Source organism: Malania oleifera, chromosome 2 (assembly GCF_029873635.1).
Source record: "Malania oleifera isolate guangnan ecotype guangnan chromosome 2, ASM2987363v1, whole genome shotgun sequence".
NCBI lineage: Eukaryota > Viridiplantae > Streptophyta > Magnoliopsida > Santalales > Ximeniaceae > Malania > Malania oleifera.
Window position 1 is genome coordinate 104,130,417 of NC_080418.1, and position 17,823 is coordinate 104,148,239.

General features: G+C 35.6%; 1 protein-coding gene across 2 annotated transcripts; it reads right to left on the reverse strand.

Annotated features, from left to right (window-relative positions):
* Nucleotides 1-9,615: 9,615 nt before the first annotated feature.
* Nucleotides 9,616-17,016, reverse strand: LOC131149142 (BTB/POZ domain-containing protein At2g04740). 2 transcript variants are annotated; one of them, XM_058099284.1, is made up of 5 exons: nucleotides 16,265-17,016; nucleotides 11,368-12,127; nucleotides 11,078-11,114; nucleotides 10,865-10,998; nucleotides 9,616-10,270 (listed from the first exon to the last, which is right to left on the reverse strand). In XM_058099284.1, the coding sequence occupies exons 1-5, from the start codon at nucleotides 16,731-16,733 to the stop codon at nucleotides 9,916-9,918; spliced, it is 1,755 nt and encodes a 584-aa protein (XP_057955267.1). In that variant the 5' UTR covers nucleotides 16,734-17,016; the 3' UTR covers nucleotides 9,616-9,915. The 2 variants fall into 2 exon arrangements, with proteins under 2 accessions (XP_057955267.1, XP_057955268.1); XM_058099285.1 differs by having other exon boundaries at nucleotides 11,368-11,785; nucleotides 16,265-16,966.
* Between the last annotated feature and the right edge of the window lie 807 nt (nucleotides 17,017-17,823).

Consider the following 17,823-nt stretch of genomic DNA (forward strand, 5'->3'; position numbering starts at 1 on the left):
CCTATCAATTTGAGTTCATGCTTAGATTCTTTAATTACTTATACTAACCAAAAATTAATTTCATTATGCTTAGTAGTATAAGCCATCAATCCAAATCTTTAAAATCAACTATACTGAGTTTTTGTTAATTACATATTATCACTTGATCAGTATAGTTGTCCCTATAGATCATAGATGCATCAAAGAATATATATTAAGGCATGCAATAATATTCATGACCCAAGAACATTTCATATCAACACGTAAGCCTTTAAGCACAGGATATAATGTTTTGGGTTTTCTCAAGAGCCTCAATATTCAGTAAACGAAAGTGATGCATATAAGTCATTTATGTTCTTCCTATAAGGATTCATCTGAGCCTCCCTAAATGGTTGATGATTATGCTAGGATGAAGCTTGATTTTCATTTAATTTTCACTCATCCTTTCAAAAATATTTCATCATTTATTATTTCATAATCATCCATGTACAAGGTTTTGGTTTGGGAAATTTTCACTTGAAATTTCGGCAGCATGTCATCTATAAATCGAACATTTTCCCACAAAACCTGTACCTGATAGGTTCAAATACGCAATACATAATTCAGCTTAAGGCACACGAGAACCTATATCTACTACCAGCATGCAATACACAACATACTGCATCAACCATGCAGTTGGCAATCCATACAAGCATGCAAGTAAATAAGTTTCTGCAACAGCCTTGCAGATGACATTCCATGCAATCCAGTATTATCAAACAATATATTAAATAATAGTTCAAAATACTAGATAATCATAAATCACTATCCATCAAGATATAATATGAACAATAAATAACAATGGATAGTTATGAATTTAGTGTTGTAACTCATTAAGGCATATAAGCTATGATCATAAGAGCATTTAATATAAATAGTCATAAAAGAGAAATGCTCCCCCTGAGTTATGTACTTATTCATGTTATGCCTTTTCTTAATTTCTCATTACTTAGTCAAGTGTTTTAGATTTTTCATGATTATATCTTGGCGGTGAATGCTTTAGGCTTATCGGACCAGAAAGTCACAATGAATATTTGTTGATATGATAAGCCAATGTCTGCCTCTTTCCTTATGAATCTCAATATGTGTGAGAGGCACAAGTTGGAATGGCTTTCAATTTAAATTGCATGTGCATAGGTCTACTTGAATTTTGTGCACCCATCTAGATTAAGACCTACTACAACTAACATAGTCATTCAACTCATCTCTAAGGATATGAAGCTCTAAAGGATATGACGTAACGTTTTGAGAGCTATGCGTGTGAAGTAGATTAAATACTCTTAAGGATTACAATTTCTGTTTAGTTCGAAGAGTATTCAATATAAGTGGACATGACTCAGGATATTTTCACGTAAGTGGATATGTCCAATCGCTTAGGTAAAGAGCATTTATAAGTATTTGAATTTTCTTAAACAATGTGTTAGAATTGGTGTATTCCCAAGAGGGGGTGAATTGGAATTTTAAAATTTATCTCATAGGTTAAACGAAATGCTCGTATAATACAACCTAGGGTCTTTCTATGCAATTCTAAATGCTCCAATAACTATAGTATACTGAAATTTAAATTAAGTGCATCATTAACATCGAAACATATACGTGCGGTAAATATAAAGTGCGAAAATATAAATAAACATACAATATGTTATCGGGGTTCGGCCAACTATGTCTACATCCCCGCCTCTAGCTCCCAAACCTGAGGATTCCACTAAAGGCTCACTCCAGGGTGGAGCGGCACCGATACAAACTAGGTCAATTACCACAAGGCTAACCTCAACCTTAACTAGATCAATTAAGGGGCTAACCTCAACTAACACGCCTTACCAGGATAGCGCACCTAACTTTTCTAACCAAATCAAAGCCAATCTGAGACTATTTCAAAGGGCTAGTCTCCTTCTTCAGGCCTGTGCCTGGAACACAACAGTTTTTCTTAATAAATGAAACGGTACAGTGAGTATGCTTTCAAGTAAAGCAGATATATACCCAAGTACGCTCAGTCACATACACCACAAAATGATTTAATATGTAAGCTCGGTGTGGTCTAGTATTTCAACTCTCAAATGTATTTTCTATCAGTGTAATGAGTGCGTGAAAGTGTCAACAAGCAATCTTTGTATCACAAGATATTCAATCAACAGATTCATACAAAGATGTCAAGCAAGTTTCAAATGTATCATTCTGAAGAATATATCAATCACGTAAATAGTAGATGATCTATATGCTCAGTTTGCAAAATATATATAGTCTTTGTATTCAACAAATGATATGCAAATAAGTATCGCAACAAAGATCTATATTACAAATACAAATATCTTCTCAAAGATATATCAATATAAATCACACAAGATATTTGAGTATGTTTTGAAAATGTTTTTGCAACCCAAAGACAAATACAAGCTTCCTAAGAAATTGCAACACACATGCAATACTCAGAAGCTTAAGCAAGTCTTCTTAGGATAGGCTTATAAACAAAGCCCCCTAAGAACACTTAGGTTTAGCTCTCATAAAAATCGAATCAATCAATCAAGAGTGGGAGAGCAAACCTATTAAGACTAACACTCAATCAACTTACAGAGGGTTTAATCAGTATGAGAAGGTAAGTATGAGTGTAGGAGGCTCAAAATGAGTATTACAGGTTTTTGGATTTTCAAACAATTTTCCCTAATCAAAATGCTAATTTGTTGCTAATAATCCCAAATGAGGGGGTATTTATAGACACCCCATGAAATATAACTGTTGGGGACCTATTGGGAATTATTAGGAAAGTTTAATGACATTTTAGCAAATTTAACCCTGTTTAAAATATTTTAACCACGATAAAAAATCAGGGCAACCTGAGAGGTCTGGTTGACCAGAATCCATATTAATCGACCGAAGTTCATATGGTTCGGTCGACTAGGCCATTTTTGAATTGTTCGGTCGGTCGACTAGGGGAAAGCAAAATTTTCAATTCCGCGTGGTTCGATCGACTAGATGAAAATGAATTAAACCTCTCAATTGACCAGACCATTGGGATTTCTCCCGAGGATCCTTGGTCGACCAGGTAGTTGGTATGCAATTTTGGCTCGGTTGACCAGGTAGTCAAATGTTTGACTCCTAGGAGGTTCGGTCGATCGGGTGTTTTTGAACTAACCTGATTTGGTCAATTGGGCTATGGTCAATTGGTTGACCCAGACCGGTTCGATCGAGCGGAGCAGAATGAACTGCTTAGGTTGGTCGATCGAAAGTGCACAAAGTATGCACTTTGGTCCTGTTTTGAATCACAAACACCCTAATCAAGTGCCTAAAATTTATGAGTGCAAAGGTGAGTGTCTTAGGGTCATTTCTGAGTCCTTTTGAAGACGCCGAAAAAAATCTGGAGTTGGTCCACTGAAGGGTAAACCCTAAGGTCATTTTCATTTTGAGCTTACGTATTTGACCATGCATGTGATGTGTGTGATTATTACTTACAAAAAGCCTTAATTATTATTACAGACCAATTACACAACTGAATATATATTACAATTGAAAACATGAATTGGTCTTCAAGTTTTATTTGCTTTACATGCATCTTGATCTTGACAATTGAGGTTCCTGAACATAATCTCAAACACCCATTAGATATATAATGAGTATTTGTCATAATCAAAATCGGGCGTGACCTATAAGGTCAACACAATGCTCTTTGGAGAATGGAAAGTGTCCTATTAGTATTATCACAATTTAGAACAAGAATACAAACCAAGGAAAGGATGAATCTATACCTGATATGGTCGTAGTTTGGTAAAGATTTCCTATGGAGCGATTAAACCAAAATTAAAGGTTTTGCTATTTAAACTCAAAGGGACCAAATCCTTAATGGATACCTCTAATTTGGTTATAGCTATGAGAAACACTTAGTATATATATATTAGCCATTTATAATCAATAGTGTTTTAAGCCTAGAGTGATGACTTGATTTTGATTTAGGCTTTTCATATTCAAAAGTGAGTTTAGGGTATAGTGATATATGATAGAAGTAGAACTCTAACACTCAATTTTGTGTAATGGACAACAGTTGCTTAACTTTGTGATGTTCATGTTAGCATGGGTTAAGCATTTAGAAATATTTATCTAACAGAGATGCCTAGTCCACTTGGAAGTGAAGTTTATTCAATTTCTTAGTATGGAAAAAGTGTATAGTGAATACATATACTAAGAATTTTCATTTTAAGCACAAACCACTTCCTAACCTACAGTCATCACAATCCCCTAAACCTAAGCCTAGGATCTAAGGAAACATTTAATAAAGTAATATTAAGTTAAATCCAATTTTCCTTAGGACCTACGAGGTTTGCTTTCATAATAACCCGCATCATTTCTTTGTCCATACTTCTAACATTTCTAAGTCGGATACGCCCTTTCATTTTACAAGATAAGTGAAATTTATATGCATGTGACAAATTATGCTTACATGTTTTATTTTTATTTGATGACGTATGACTGTGGGACTTATAATATGAACCCTTTTTGAAAAATTTATTTCTTTTGGCTCTTAAGGGTTCATTATGATTATTCTTTTTATATTCTACTTTGGGTGCAACTGTAGAATAATCATCTATTTCCTTTTCTAAGCAGATAATTTTCAATATCTTCTTAACCTTTCTCTTCTCGAGGATAGCATGATAATCTTTTAATTCTTTTAATTGTATAGCTATCCCCTTATTCTCAATTTTCAAGAATGATTTCTGCTTAGATATCTTAACTAGAAATTTATTCATTTTCAATAAAGTCTTTTCTAGTTTTTCAAATGACAGCATGTTTTATTATTCAATTCAGCACATGATTCAGCAAAAGAATTGACACAATAATTTCCATATGAATCAATGCATGCAACGTTAACAATAAAATCATAACTTTCAACAGATGATTCGATGCATAATATATTCTTATATTCTACATGAGAATCATCAGGTGCATCAATAGAAGAATTTTCACAATATTCAATAAATGATTCAGCACAAGCTATATCACAAAATTCTTCACAAGAATCACCGCATGCATCAACAACAGAACTAGCATTATTTTCAATAAATGATTCAACGTAAGACTCATTACAGCATTCAACATAAGAATCATTAATAGATGCAGAGATAGATTCATATACCTCCTATTCTGTTAATGCATTAATCCCATCATTTACCACTTCTTAAGTGGTGGTCTCATTCTCCTGGAACTCTCAATATTTTCTTTCGAGTTCATCCTAGATATCCTTTGCAGTCTGATATGCCACAAACTCAACAAAAATATCAGAATCTAATGCAAGATATAACATGTCCATGGCATATGAATTTGCAAGCATCAAATTAATATCATTTTCTACGGGTATACAAATTCCTTGGACAATCACCTGCCAAGCCCTCCAACTCATAGATTTTAAAAATACACCCATTCTAATTTTCCAGGTGGTGTGATCCACACCACAAAATAATGGAGGATTGGTAGGTGACTGTCCCCCTTCGAATGGGGATACACTAAATTGAGTCATTGCGATCTTTTTGCAAAAATGTTTAAATCTAGTACAACGAGGCTCTGATACCAATTGTTAGAATTAGTGTATTCCCAAGAGGAGGGGTGAATTGGAATTTACAACTTTTTCTCCTAGGTTAATCTATCCAACAACAGTATATACACAACCTAGGGTCTGTCTATGCAATTTCCAAATGTGTAGATAAATATAATGTGAAAATTAAGTCATATGCATCATTCACCCCATAACATACATGTGTGGTAAATATAAAGTGCAAAAATATAAATAAGGCACACGTTATATTGTCAGAGTTCGGTCAACTGTGCCTACGTCCCTGCCTCAAACTCACAAGTTCGAGGATTCCACTAAAGGCTCACTTAAGGGTGGAGCGGCACCGATAGAACCAGGTCAATTTGCATATGGCTGACCTCAACTTTTATAACCAAGTCAATTAGCGGGCTGACCTCAACCTACACGCCTTAACAGGATGACGCACCTAACTTTCCTAACCGGGTCTAAACCAAACCGAGACTATTTCAAAGGGCTAGTCTCCCTCTTCAGACCCGTGTTTGGAAATACAACAGTATTTAAAATACAATCAAATGGTATAGTGATTATGCTTTCAAGTGAAGCAAATGTGTACCCAGAAACGTGCAATCACAAACACCACCAATGATATAATATGTAAGCTCAATGTGGTCTTAAGATGTCTACTCTCAAATAGATTTACTATCGGTGTAATTAGTGCGTGAGAGTGCAAACTAGTATACTCTTTGTGTCACAAAATGTATTCAATCTAAGTGCTCAAACAAAGATATCAACCAAACAATATATATATATATATATATATATATATATATATATGTATACATATATGTATATGTATATGTATATTTATATGTATATGAAGCTCTAGCAATGTATAAGTTTGGTTTGCTAAAAGAGTTTAATCTTTGTATTCAACTAGAGATATAAATCAATAAATGTTGCAACAAAGATTTTTCTCACACAAACAAACATCTTTTCAAAGATTTATTAAGATAAAACACACTAAATATTTGGAAGTATTTTGAAAATATTTTGCAACCAAAAACAAATGCATTCTTCTCAATATGTTGCAATGAAGGTGCAATCTTAGAAGATCAAATGAAAGTCTTCTTAGGATAGACTTATTAACAAAGTTTCCTAAGAATACTTAGGTTTAGCTCTCAATAAAAATAAATCAATCAAACATGAATGGGAGAGCAAACCTATTAATATAAACACTCAATCAACTTACAGAGGATTTAAGAAATCGAAGAAGGTAAGTATGAGTGAATGGGGATTGGATATGAGTATTATAGGTTTTAGGATTTTCAAAGAATTCATTTTAATCAATATCTTTTAATCCCATACTAATTATCCCAAATGAGGGGGTATTTATAAACACCCCTTGAAATATAACCGTTAGGGACCTATTGGGAATAATTAGGAAAGTATTAAATCATTTTAAAATAATTAACCCTACTTAAAATATTTTAACCACGGTAAAAAATCAGGACAACTCAAGAGGTCCGGTCGACCAGAAACCTTTTCGGTCGACCATAGTTCATATGGTTTGGTCGACTATGCCATTTTTGAACTACTCGGTCGGTCGACCAGGAGAAGACGATTTTTTCAATTCGCACGGTTCGGTTGACCAGGGGAAAATGAACTGAGGCTTTCGGTCGACTAGACAGTTGGGACAACTCCCGAGGACCCTTGATCGACTAGGTTGGTGGTATACAAATTCTTCTCGATCGACCAAGAAGTCAAACTGTTGACTTCAGAAGGGTTCGGTCGACCGAGCCATTTTGAACTACAAGAGTTCAGTCGACCGAGCTATGGTCAACTTTTTGACCCAGACCGGGTTCGGTCGACCGGGGCAAAATGAACTATATGTGACGGTTGATCGAAAGTGCACAAAGTGTGCATTTCATTCCTGTTTTGATTCACAAACACCCAATTCAATGTGTCTAACATATATAAGTGCAATGGTGAGTCTCCTAGGGTCTTTTGTAGATCTTTTTGTAGACACCGAAAAAATTCGGTGTTTGTCGACCAAAGGTCTACCGAAAGGTAATTCCTAAGGTCTTTCTAAGGTCATTTGCATTATGAGCTTACCTATTAGATCATGCAAGTGATGCATGCAATTATTACAAGCCATAAACCCTAATTACTATTACAAACCCTTTACATCAAAGAAATATATCACAACGTAAAATGATTGGGTCTTCACTCTTCACTTTCTCTATGTGCATCTTGATCTGCCAATTTGAGTTCTTACACATAACCTCAAACACTCATTAGATATAATGAATATTTGTCATTATCAAAATCGGGCGTAACCTATATGATCAACACAAACTAACAAACGCCAACCAACAACAATCAATTGCTTTGATTGTTGTCTGACACATGGCAACTTCCAAGAGATTTGGTATACTTAGATCCATTAGCCAATTAAAAGAAAATAATTCAAAATTTTAAAATTTCACTAGACCGATCAACCGCCTACAAAAGTTGGCCAACCGCTATCGAGTGACACTAAAACAAGAGAGGGGAAAAGGGTCGATCAACCGCCAATAAGTGGTTGGTCAATTGCCCTCTACTACAACTTTTCTCCTTGAACTTGAGTTTTAAATTTTTTTTTTTTTTACATATATTCGTTCAGTTCTTATTAAATCAAGTACAAAGTGACTATCGACAAACACAAACCCAAATTTAAAGTTTAAAATTCATACTCTCAAATATAGAGAAAGAGTATTTTAATTTGATTAGCGAAAAATTATGGATAGTTGTAAGAATGCATAAATTTCATTTTTAATTTAAAAAATAATTGTAAAAAATATAAATAAGAGTTGGAGGGCAATTTAATTTGATCAAGAGGGCAATTATGAATAGTTACATGAGTGCTCTAAATATTTTTTAAAAGAAGCCTATCCAAGTTTCTAAAATCCCCTTTCTAATATTAGACATGACAAGAATTTTAAAAAAAAAATCAAAAATAAGTTTCAACTATTTCACTCTCTATTTCTTATAAAAAAATAAATAAATAAATAAGAGTTGAAGGACATTTTAATTTGATAAGAAGAGCAATTATAAATAATTTTAGGGGTGTTCTAAATATTTTTAAAAAATGGGACTAAATTTAAAAATCTCTTTTCCGCACCAAAGATGAAAATGGGTCCTAGTAATGAGTTTCAACCATCTCTCTCTCTCACTCTCATCTCTCTCTCTCTCTCTCTCTCTCTCTCTCTCTCTCTCCACAACCCAAATTCGGGTCAAAGTAAAAATTTTAAAAATTTTAGACATATCAAGGAAGTTTCAAAAATTTTAAGAATCTCACTTGAGATTTACAAAAAAGACAAATCTCACATTTTATTTTGTGTCTTTTTGACCAAGGAGGGGCCTAGTAATGAGTTTCAACCATCTCTCTCTCCCTCTCATTCTTTGTCTCTCTCTCTCTCCACAACCCAAATTTTGCTCAAAGTAAAAATTTTAGACATCTCAAGAAAGTTTCAAAAATTTTAAGAATCTCACTTGAGATTTACAAAAAAGACAAATCTCACATTTTATTTTGTGTCTTTTTGACCAAGGGGGGGTCCTAGTAATGAGTTTCAACCATCTCTCTCTCTCTCTCTCTCTCAATCTTTGTCTCTCTCTCTCTCTCCACAACCCGAATTCTGGTCAAAGAAAAAATTTTAAAAATTTCAGACATCTCAAGGAAGTTTCAAAAATTTTAAGAATCTCACTTGAGATTTACAAAAAAGACAAATCTCACATTTTATTTTGTGTCTTTTTTACCAAGGGGGGTCCTAGTAATGAGTTTCAACCATCTCTCTCTCTCTCTCTCAATCTTTGTCTCTCTCTCTCTCCACAACCTGAATTCTGCTCAAAGTAAAAATTTTAAAAATTTTAGACATTTGAAGGAAGTTTCAAAAATTTTAAGAATCTCACTTGAGATTTACAAAAAAGACAAATCTCACATTTTATTGTGTCTTTTTGACCAACTTCAAGAAAGGTATATGATATTTTTTAAAATTTCATGGGAGGTATGTGATGTATTTGAAATATCATGTGAGGTCTTTATCTTTTTGCCAAACCCCAAGAAAAGTATCTTTTGCCCTTTAAATTAAAACATCATTTAATGCACAGCAATATTTGATGAAGATGCCTGCCATTTCCATACCACAATTACAAGGTGCCAACTATGAGAAAAAATTTAGAAGGTACTTCACGTTCTCTTTTCTTTTTGCCGCTTGGCGTCAGGCTTAGCTTCACTCCTGTTCAATGTCCAGCCCATGCTCCTCCATATATAAGTTCCTTCAGTCCAGCAGGCTTGCTTTGCAGGCTGTGCCAATTGTAAGGGAAGGGGCAGGTAGAAATGCAGTTCACGTAGGGCAACCGTGAACATCATCAGCCAGGGTATCAGACTTCTCTTGTTCTGCCAACAGCATAAGCATTTCAAGGCGCTTGTCAAAAAGCAATGCACTCTCATCTCTTTTATCAAGCTCAGCAGCTTCAACCTCAAGCCATTTATCTCGCAAATCATCAAGAAGATTTCCTTGGTCAGTAGTATTCACCATAGCACCTGGAGCACTTGGAACAGTTGTGCGAAGAGAAGAATCTCCAGATGGTGGTGGAAGCAACAAAAGCATCGCCCTGAACTCACGTGTATCAGCAAAAGTTTCAAAGTTGCAAGCAATCATATCCAGACAATACTCTCTTATCTTCAAAACACCATACCTGAAAATACAAAAAAAAAAATTGCTAAAATTGCTAAGTAATAGATTATAAATTGATTCAGCCAATATATATTTTTCCTGGGCAATCCGAACAGCCAAATATAAGACAGTTTCCCAATTTTTTGAATATAGAAAATGATGGCTCCACTCACTCATCCTGAGCCCAAATTGATTCAAAGGAAAGGTTCAAGGTACAATGAAAAGGCCACAGTTTCACCTCTGATCAAGAAACTTGATTAGACAAGAACTTGAACTACTAATCAAAGCTGAACCTTCAGAGACTAGAAAGAGATTGTTCTTATAATGAGAAATATAAACAAATGCCCAAAAGATTACTAGCAAACAGCTCTTTAATAAAAGGTCAGCATGGCTGCACCTTATTCAAGGGTCCAGAAGTGTTCGTACTGAAACATATGGACCCAGCACTTGGTTTAAGATGTTTTAGACCATATATCTCTCCATCCAAGGTCTAGAATTGATTAAAATTCACATCCAGTAGTGGCAGTTAAAATTTTTATTTAAGAATGAACCATTATTACTACTATTAAAAAATATAATAGTAAAAAGAAAAGGCTAAAAAGCTGGAACATCATACATATCCGACAATATCAGCCAATGACACAGTTCAGCAGGTGAGACCATTTCTAGGTGCGGCAGAAGTACATCAGCTACTGCACGCTTAAGAGGAAATAATAAATATCTTGAAGCAGCATCGAACATTTCCTCTGCCTGCCCAATCCATACAGAAATAATTATATTAAAATAAAAATTTAATGCAAAGAACAGTCTTAGATGTTGCATAAGATACCTGATCTGGGTCTATATCCCTCAAACCATCAGTGTACCTAAAAGATTCAAATTAGTCCCATAAAATGACATAAAAGCTATTAACTAAAGCTGAAACTCCATCAAAAAAGATCGTAACCATAATATTAAGTTAAACCATAATTGATCGTGCAAACATTAATTAAAGAATAATTGCCACTGGGCAGCTGGAATACTATGCGATGCAATTTGAAGATTGGGCATCAGATGTCAAAAAATTTTCCATTGAATATATTTACTTTGAGACTTCTATGTTAGTAACTGTAAACTTACATATACTCGATCATTTTCTCAAATGCCCCCATGCTAAGATCCTGTTCTTCAAGACAGTGAAGAGTATAACCAGCTAACCCATCTTTCCCTTCAAGAAAATCCTTCATATGGAATAATCTGGCTTTGAAGTACTCTGACCTGGATGCTAAGACCACTTGATGGCATCGAAAAATCCTTTTATTAACTTTTACACACACATCCGAAAGATCATCCATGGATTCATTAATATGCATGGCATCAACAGAAGATACTAATTTATCCACACCACTATCTTGGTCCTCACAGCTCGTGGAATTAGCAAGGGAAATTTGAAGAACTCTGTGCAAGGCAGCAGGAAGTCGGTTTTCCTCAGGAAGGGACAAACCTTGTAAAATAAACCGTCTCTGAGAGCTGTCGACATCTCTCAGTGCTTTGTATTCTGCATATTTTTGATGAATCAGTTCTTTCTCAATAACTCTCTGTAATGTTTCACATTTGCAGACTTTGCAAATTCTAACAAGATCCTCCATGTCATCTACTGCAATCTCCAATCTATCAGAATAGAAGAAGTGGATTAAACTGTAAAGAGCAGGATAAGACAACTTTTCCCTTGAGAACCTAACTTCTACGCGATCTTTCCAATCAGTCTCAAATTTCTTCTTAAAGAATGGTGATCGAGCACTTAATATGATTCTGTGAGCCTCAATAGGCCTACCTTGCACATAAAATACAACATCTGGAGGGAAATGGTCGGAACTGAGTCCCCCATTGGATGTAAGACCTACTCGAAATTCAACTTCAAAGTGTCAAATCAACATGCAAGCAGATGCATATGCACAAAATACACATTTATCAGATAAACAGCTAAAATATGTTGACAATCAATGTGAAGTATGAAAAGCCACCATCAAGCTTATATAAGGACTTCTTGAAGAATGCTTTCACCATTTCATGAACATATAAAAAGAACAGCCTTCAAAAGCTTTCAACATGCAAACTCAAACAGAGGTGCATTTATCACCCCAGCGGCAAGATGCACAACTTCATGACTGACTATTTCCTAAAGATAACCATCAAAGAACACAAACGTGAAGAAATTTACCAGAATAGATGTAACAATGTTGCTCAAAACCACACTTCTAGAATAAAATCCTCCAATCCTCTTCCATCTCCACCAGAGAAACCCATTTTACTTGAATCCCCACAAATGAATGCTATGCCAACATGTGTCTTCCTATGCTTAGACAGTTGTATGCTTACAGAGCTACAAAGGTAGCATAAATATAAGTTCTGGTATTTATCATATATATGTCCCATTCATGATAATGAGATTTTGGTGTGGCAGTAAGAATAAGAAGGGTTACACCTTGTAGGAATATGTCTGGTTTGCATTTCTCTAGGTATTGTGGTTGAAAGCAATATTAGGGTTTTTTGGGATGGTTTACTCCATCATTGCTGTGGGTAAACTGATAAAAGTGATTTGCAGCAGGGCTGGAGCACTGCTCTTTTGAAACTTCCAATTATTTTTTAAGGATGCCATGTCCTCTCGTTCTCAAGTCATGCTTGTTCATCTCGAAGCATTATTTCCTTCATATGCAGGTTAAACGGAAGTGTGATAAGAAGAATTCCATGCTTGGCAGACAATGATGTCAAAAATCGATCAAACAATATGGGGCCACATCGAAGCGCTCGAATCCCAAATTTGTTCCCTATTGAATTAAACTCATCTGTATATCAATGAATTCCAAAAGTATATATTTTTCTAATGAACTGAATCCCGAGCAGGCAAATTGACTTGAGCTGTTCTTGCCGGAAGCAATATGCTGACTTGCTTGGCTGGATGAAGTCTTTTGTGGTCAGTCTGATGTCATGGCTGCACGTGGCAGGTCATGTGGTAAATGATACGTGAAGATGTGATGAGGGGCTGGCTTGGGTATAAGGACAAAAAGAAAAAGAAATAAGGGCCTGCTGTGTGATGATACGGAAGATGTGCTGAGTTTGTTTTTGAATTGCACTTCCAAATAACGAAGACGGCCTGGATTTTTCTCTCTTTGTTTTTTTATTTTTCCAAAGTTGGAGCTTTTTTTTTAATGGTTAAAGCCTTGCACAGAAGAAGGGCACAACAGTTATAAGACAAAGGGCACAGAAAGAAAAAGGGGGTGAGGAGTTGCCCCTGGTTCACACTCTACTAACAGAAGCTGGCACATGAGGGGTGCGCAGCATTTCTCAGCAGCTTCCAGCAACAATATTTGGTGGTTTTGGAGATCAGTGCCTGGTTCACACTCTACTAGAAGCATCTGGGCACGTGCAATGTGTGCAGCATTTCTCAGCAGCTTCCAGCAACAATATTCGTGGTTTTGGAGATCAGTGGATGGGGCTGAAAGCTCCATGAGATGAACAATAAAAAGGAGCAACAGCTGGTGAAGTTTCAGGCGGTGCATGGCAGTGCTACCACCACTCAACCACAAAGCCCACAAGCTTATAAGATGTCAAGATAAAACAGCCAATCTGAATTCATGCAAGCCTGTGTAAACATTTCTCATATTCATATCACATGTAGTTCATAACAACAGTAATTTATGTTTCATCTTTGATGGACTATTGTGATATTTATAGCTCACGTTGCCCTAAATAAGAACACTTTCATCTCAAAGATGGAAGAAGATCTCATGACTATAGTGAGGGAAAAACTATAATATTAACAAATTTTTCATTCTAAACCAAAAAGCAGGCTAGAGGTTTACATTGCTGTCTATTTCCAATCCTGCTACTGAGCCATAGCCCACAGGCTTATAAGATGTAAATCTTGCCCTTTTTTCTGGTATCCCATTGCATTCAACATAAAGATCAAGATTAAGATGCCAATCTAAAACAGACTAAAGGTGCAAAAAACATAAACGCAATATTCAAAACCGTCATATACTTTTGATAGGGAAAAAAAACAAAACCTTTCTGTACTCCCCACAAAAACCCCTCCAGTCACCATGGCTAGCCCCATCAAATGAAATGCTAGTGCCATTCTAACGTACACATGTGTGCAATCATTTAGTGAACTTCCCACCCCAGAAGCTCCAAGATGCTCTAGCCTAAGGCGATGCTCTAGCCTAAGGCCTGTCAAAAAAAATAGAATGACTAGAAAGACTTTACAACAACCCCATACCACATACACAACAGAACATGATCAAACACCGAAGAAGATTCTACTCCCACGTAGGATGAGAAAGCTCCAAGCTAGGAGACAGAATAATATGAAAAAAAAAAAAAAATGGATAGGAAGTAGAAACACTTAACTACAGACAAAGAACAAAGAGGAGACATGCTTAGGACTTAGGCGCTAGAGGATGATAGGTCCTAAAGAGACTCTACTCTGGAAAATCAGAACAAGTCAGACAAAAAGTCCAATCTGTGGGGCAATTGATAAGATATTTTGAGAAGGCCATACAGACTTGCAGGAAGAGGACCATTCAGAATATAAGCACGTCACCACATTCAACCACCATGCCCAAATGCCAATTATCAACAATTAAGATTCACTTCTCCCATTCATGGTTTTAAACCATAGCCATGACCCTAATCAATCATCATTACTTAACGTATTTATGGGGTTTTGATGCTATTACATGTCACTAAAGGGGAGGAAATAAAAATCACAAATGTAGCATCAGTTGCAGGAACGCTATCATTATGTAACGGTTGCTATGATTGTTAGAAGACTTTACTAGATCATTTTTGCAAAAAAATATATATATTTTCTACTTTTACACTCTTTCTTCTGAGTTTTCTTTCATAAATCAACTTCAATTAGCTATGTGAAGAAGGGGAGAAGATTATAATGAAAATAATATGATACAAAAGTATTTTCATTTTGTAATATTCACAAGAGATTGCATCAATTAAATCAACAATTTAACATGATCAATATTTTACTAAAAATTATCCGTTGCGATAATATTGGTAATTTAATATTTCTTTTCGATATTTCTCAACTTCAATTTATTTTATTTTCTAGTGTTTGTCTAGTTCAAGTTCTTAATACTTTATTTTTTAGCGTTACGATAATAATATTTTATTTTATATTGACTTCCATATAACATTTGCTACCCTCGTTTGCCGCTACACCTATTGCCAATCATACTACACTACTCACTACTATTTAAAATCCAACTCCTACTCCAAGAACCATCCAAGGAAAATCTCCCATAACCTCCATCAAAGCTCAACACTACTCTAAGGAAGTAGGACCTCATGAAAAAAGCAAGTCAAATTCTTACTTGATGATCCCATTTCTTGAGCCACTATAACCTTTTTAGCCACTAAAGCATTCAAAGATTTTTTCGGAGTTCAGCCCTTGGTCACCTGTGATCTCTGTTTACAGGGCCAATTGGATATTATTCAAACTCAATAAAAGATTGCATGAATAAGACCAATTTGTAGAATTGTAAGTATTCAAGTTGTTAAAGTAGAATTGCCATCCTTTACTAAAAGAGAAACTGTCAAACCAGAATTGAATGACATTAACTTGCCTTCATTAAAACAAGCATCCTCACCTGAAACTAATGAACAGAAAAATGAAACCTAAACTCAGAAAATATACAAGGAATTTTGCTAAGGCAGCATCAAACTGTTTGAGAGACACTAAATATGGTTTAATGTTTTATACTTAAACGTGCCCTGTAATATTCAAACAGTTCATCCTCGCATCAAATTGTTCAATAAATGACGAAGCATGCTAAAACTATAACGAATAAATAACACTATCTCTCTGAAATTTGAAAATTACGATCCAATTATTTGAGAATATACTAAATATACAAAAGCATCTAATAATCAAATTTTCCCGTAAATTCAGCTACTAATATTATCATCCTTACATACAACTGCTCAATAAAAATAACAAACACCAACTCAAGAAACACACCTGGAAGGTGAAAATTACTATCCGACTGCTCAAGATAAGCCCGATTCGCACGACATGCTATGAACGTATCCCTCAATGCAGCCTGCAACGGCCCCAGAGGGGGCGGGCGAGCCTCGAACGCCTTCAACAATTTTCTCACCTTCAGATTGAGCGCCGCGTAATGGCATCGATCCCCATCAAACGTATGCTCCGAGCATATTGCACCGCTCTCCAAAAGCATCCGTGCCGCATCGAGATGGCCCGCCAAGCACGCGTAGTACAGCGCCACAGAGTCCCATTGATCGCGAGCATTCACATTCACACCAGACTCGAGCAGGTACCGGAGCCTCTCGACGTCACCAGCTCGAGACGCCTCGAAGACGTCCCCTGCGGGAACCTTCTTAAGGGGAATTGAGGCCCTAAAATCTTCGGGTTCGAGGTCAATGCCGTCGAGGTCGGGGTCGATTGTCCAGGACTGTCTCTTCGCCATGGTTGGATGATTCTGAGGTTGGCTTCTAGGGTTTCAGTTGATTCCTTGCTCTGAGAAATGAATTCGATGGACATGGTGTACCAGTTCCAGGGTGCCGATTTTGAATATGCGTAGAGAGTTTGCGGAGTGCGTCTTGAAGCTGTAGTCCGTGAGCATTTCGACAAGAGCCTTGCGACAGTTTATTGAACCCGGAGAGCGCGAGGTCGCCGGGGAGAGACGTTTTCGTGGATTTTATACGGGAGAGAGGGGGAGGACTGAGGAGGCATTTGGAGGTTGTAGCAATGGAGCACGTGCCCAGCATTCATGTGTAAATTTACATAAATCCCCTTGTGCTTCAATACAAATTTATGTCATTTTTGTTGTAAATAAATAAAGAGGGGAATATAGAGAAGATTCAAATAAAAAAATTTGGATCTATAGAAATTCAATAGTTTAGTTTTTCAAAAACTAAATGTTGCTAATTATTTTTTTATATCCATTTTGATTGTAAAACATGTTCTTATATAAGCAAAAATTATATTGACATCCCGAAAGTCAATTCCATAATGAACCATTATATGGGCATACTAAAAGTTATAACTTATTTTCAGGATAGTCCTCCACATATATAATATACACGTTATACAACACTTCCTCTTGGATGACTATAAACTATGAATATGCCTCGTTAAAACCTTTGCTAAAGAAAACCCTATGGGACAAAATCTTAACAAAGGAAAAAGAGTAAAGTATTTATACTTCCCCTATCAATTAAAACTCGTGGCTATCATACATATAAAACTTAACCCTCATAGCCATCATATAAATCTTCTTTCGTTTTCATAAACAATTCCAATATTTCATAAACATTCATCATTTCGGTTATGAAATAGTATATACATATCCTTCATATAGCTCGTAGGTAACCAAGAAAACATAGCATATATAGTTTAAAAACATAAAATCGAGTTTTCCACCGTTCGTTTTACTGAAAATACCATAACATATATCCTAAGTTTAAAAATAGATCTTTGAATGGTTGGTTTTAGAAATTTCAACGAAAAACCTGAATATACTTACTTCATAAACATTTCAAACGATTTAATTTCAT

What these genes read in the sequence shown, in the direction of transcription:
- LOC131149142 (XM_058099284.1), bottom strand. Translation starts at nt 16,733, where the DNA reads ATGGCGAAGAGACAGTCCTGGACAATCGACCCCGACCTCGACGGCATT. An exon ending in GAGAAAATGATCGAGTATAT is followed by an intron (nt 11,115 to 11,367) that starts GTAAGTTTACAG and finishes TGAATCTTTTAG; the next exon opens with GTACACTGATGGTTTGAGGG. An exon ending in TGGCTGATATTGTCGGATAT is followed by an intron (nt 10,271 to 10,864) that starts GTATGATGTTCC and finishes TTGTATTTTCAG; the next exon opens with GTATGGTGTTTTGAAGATAA.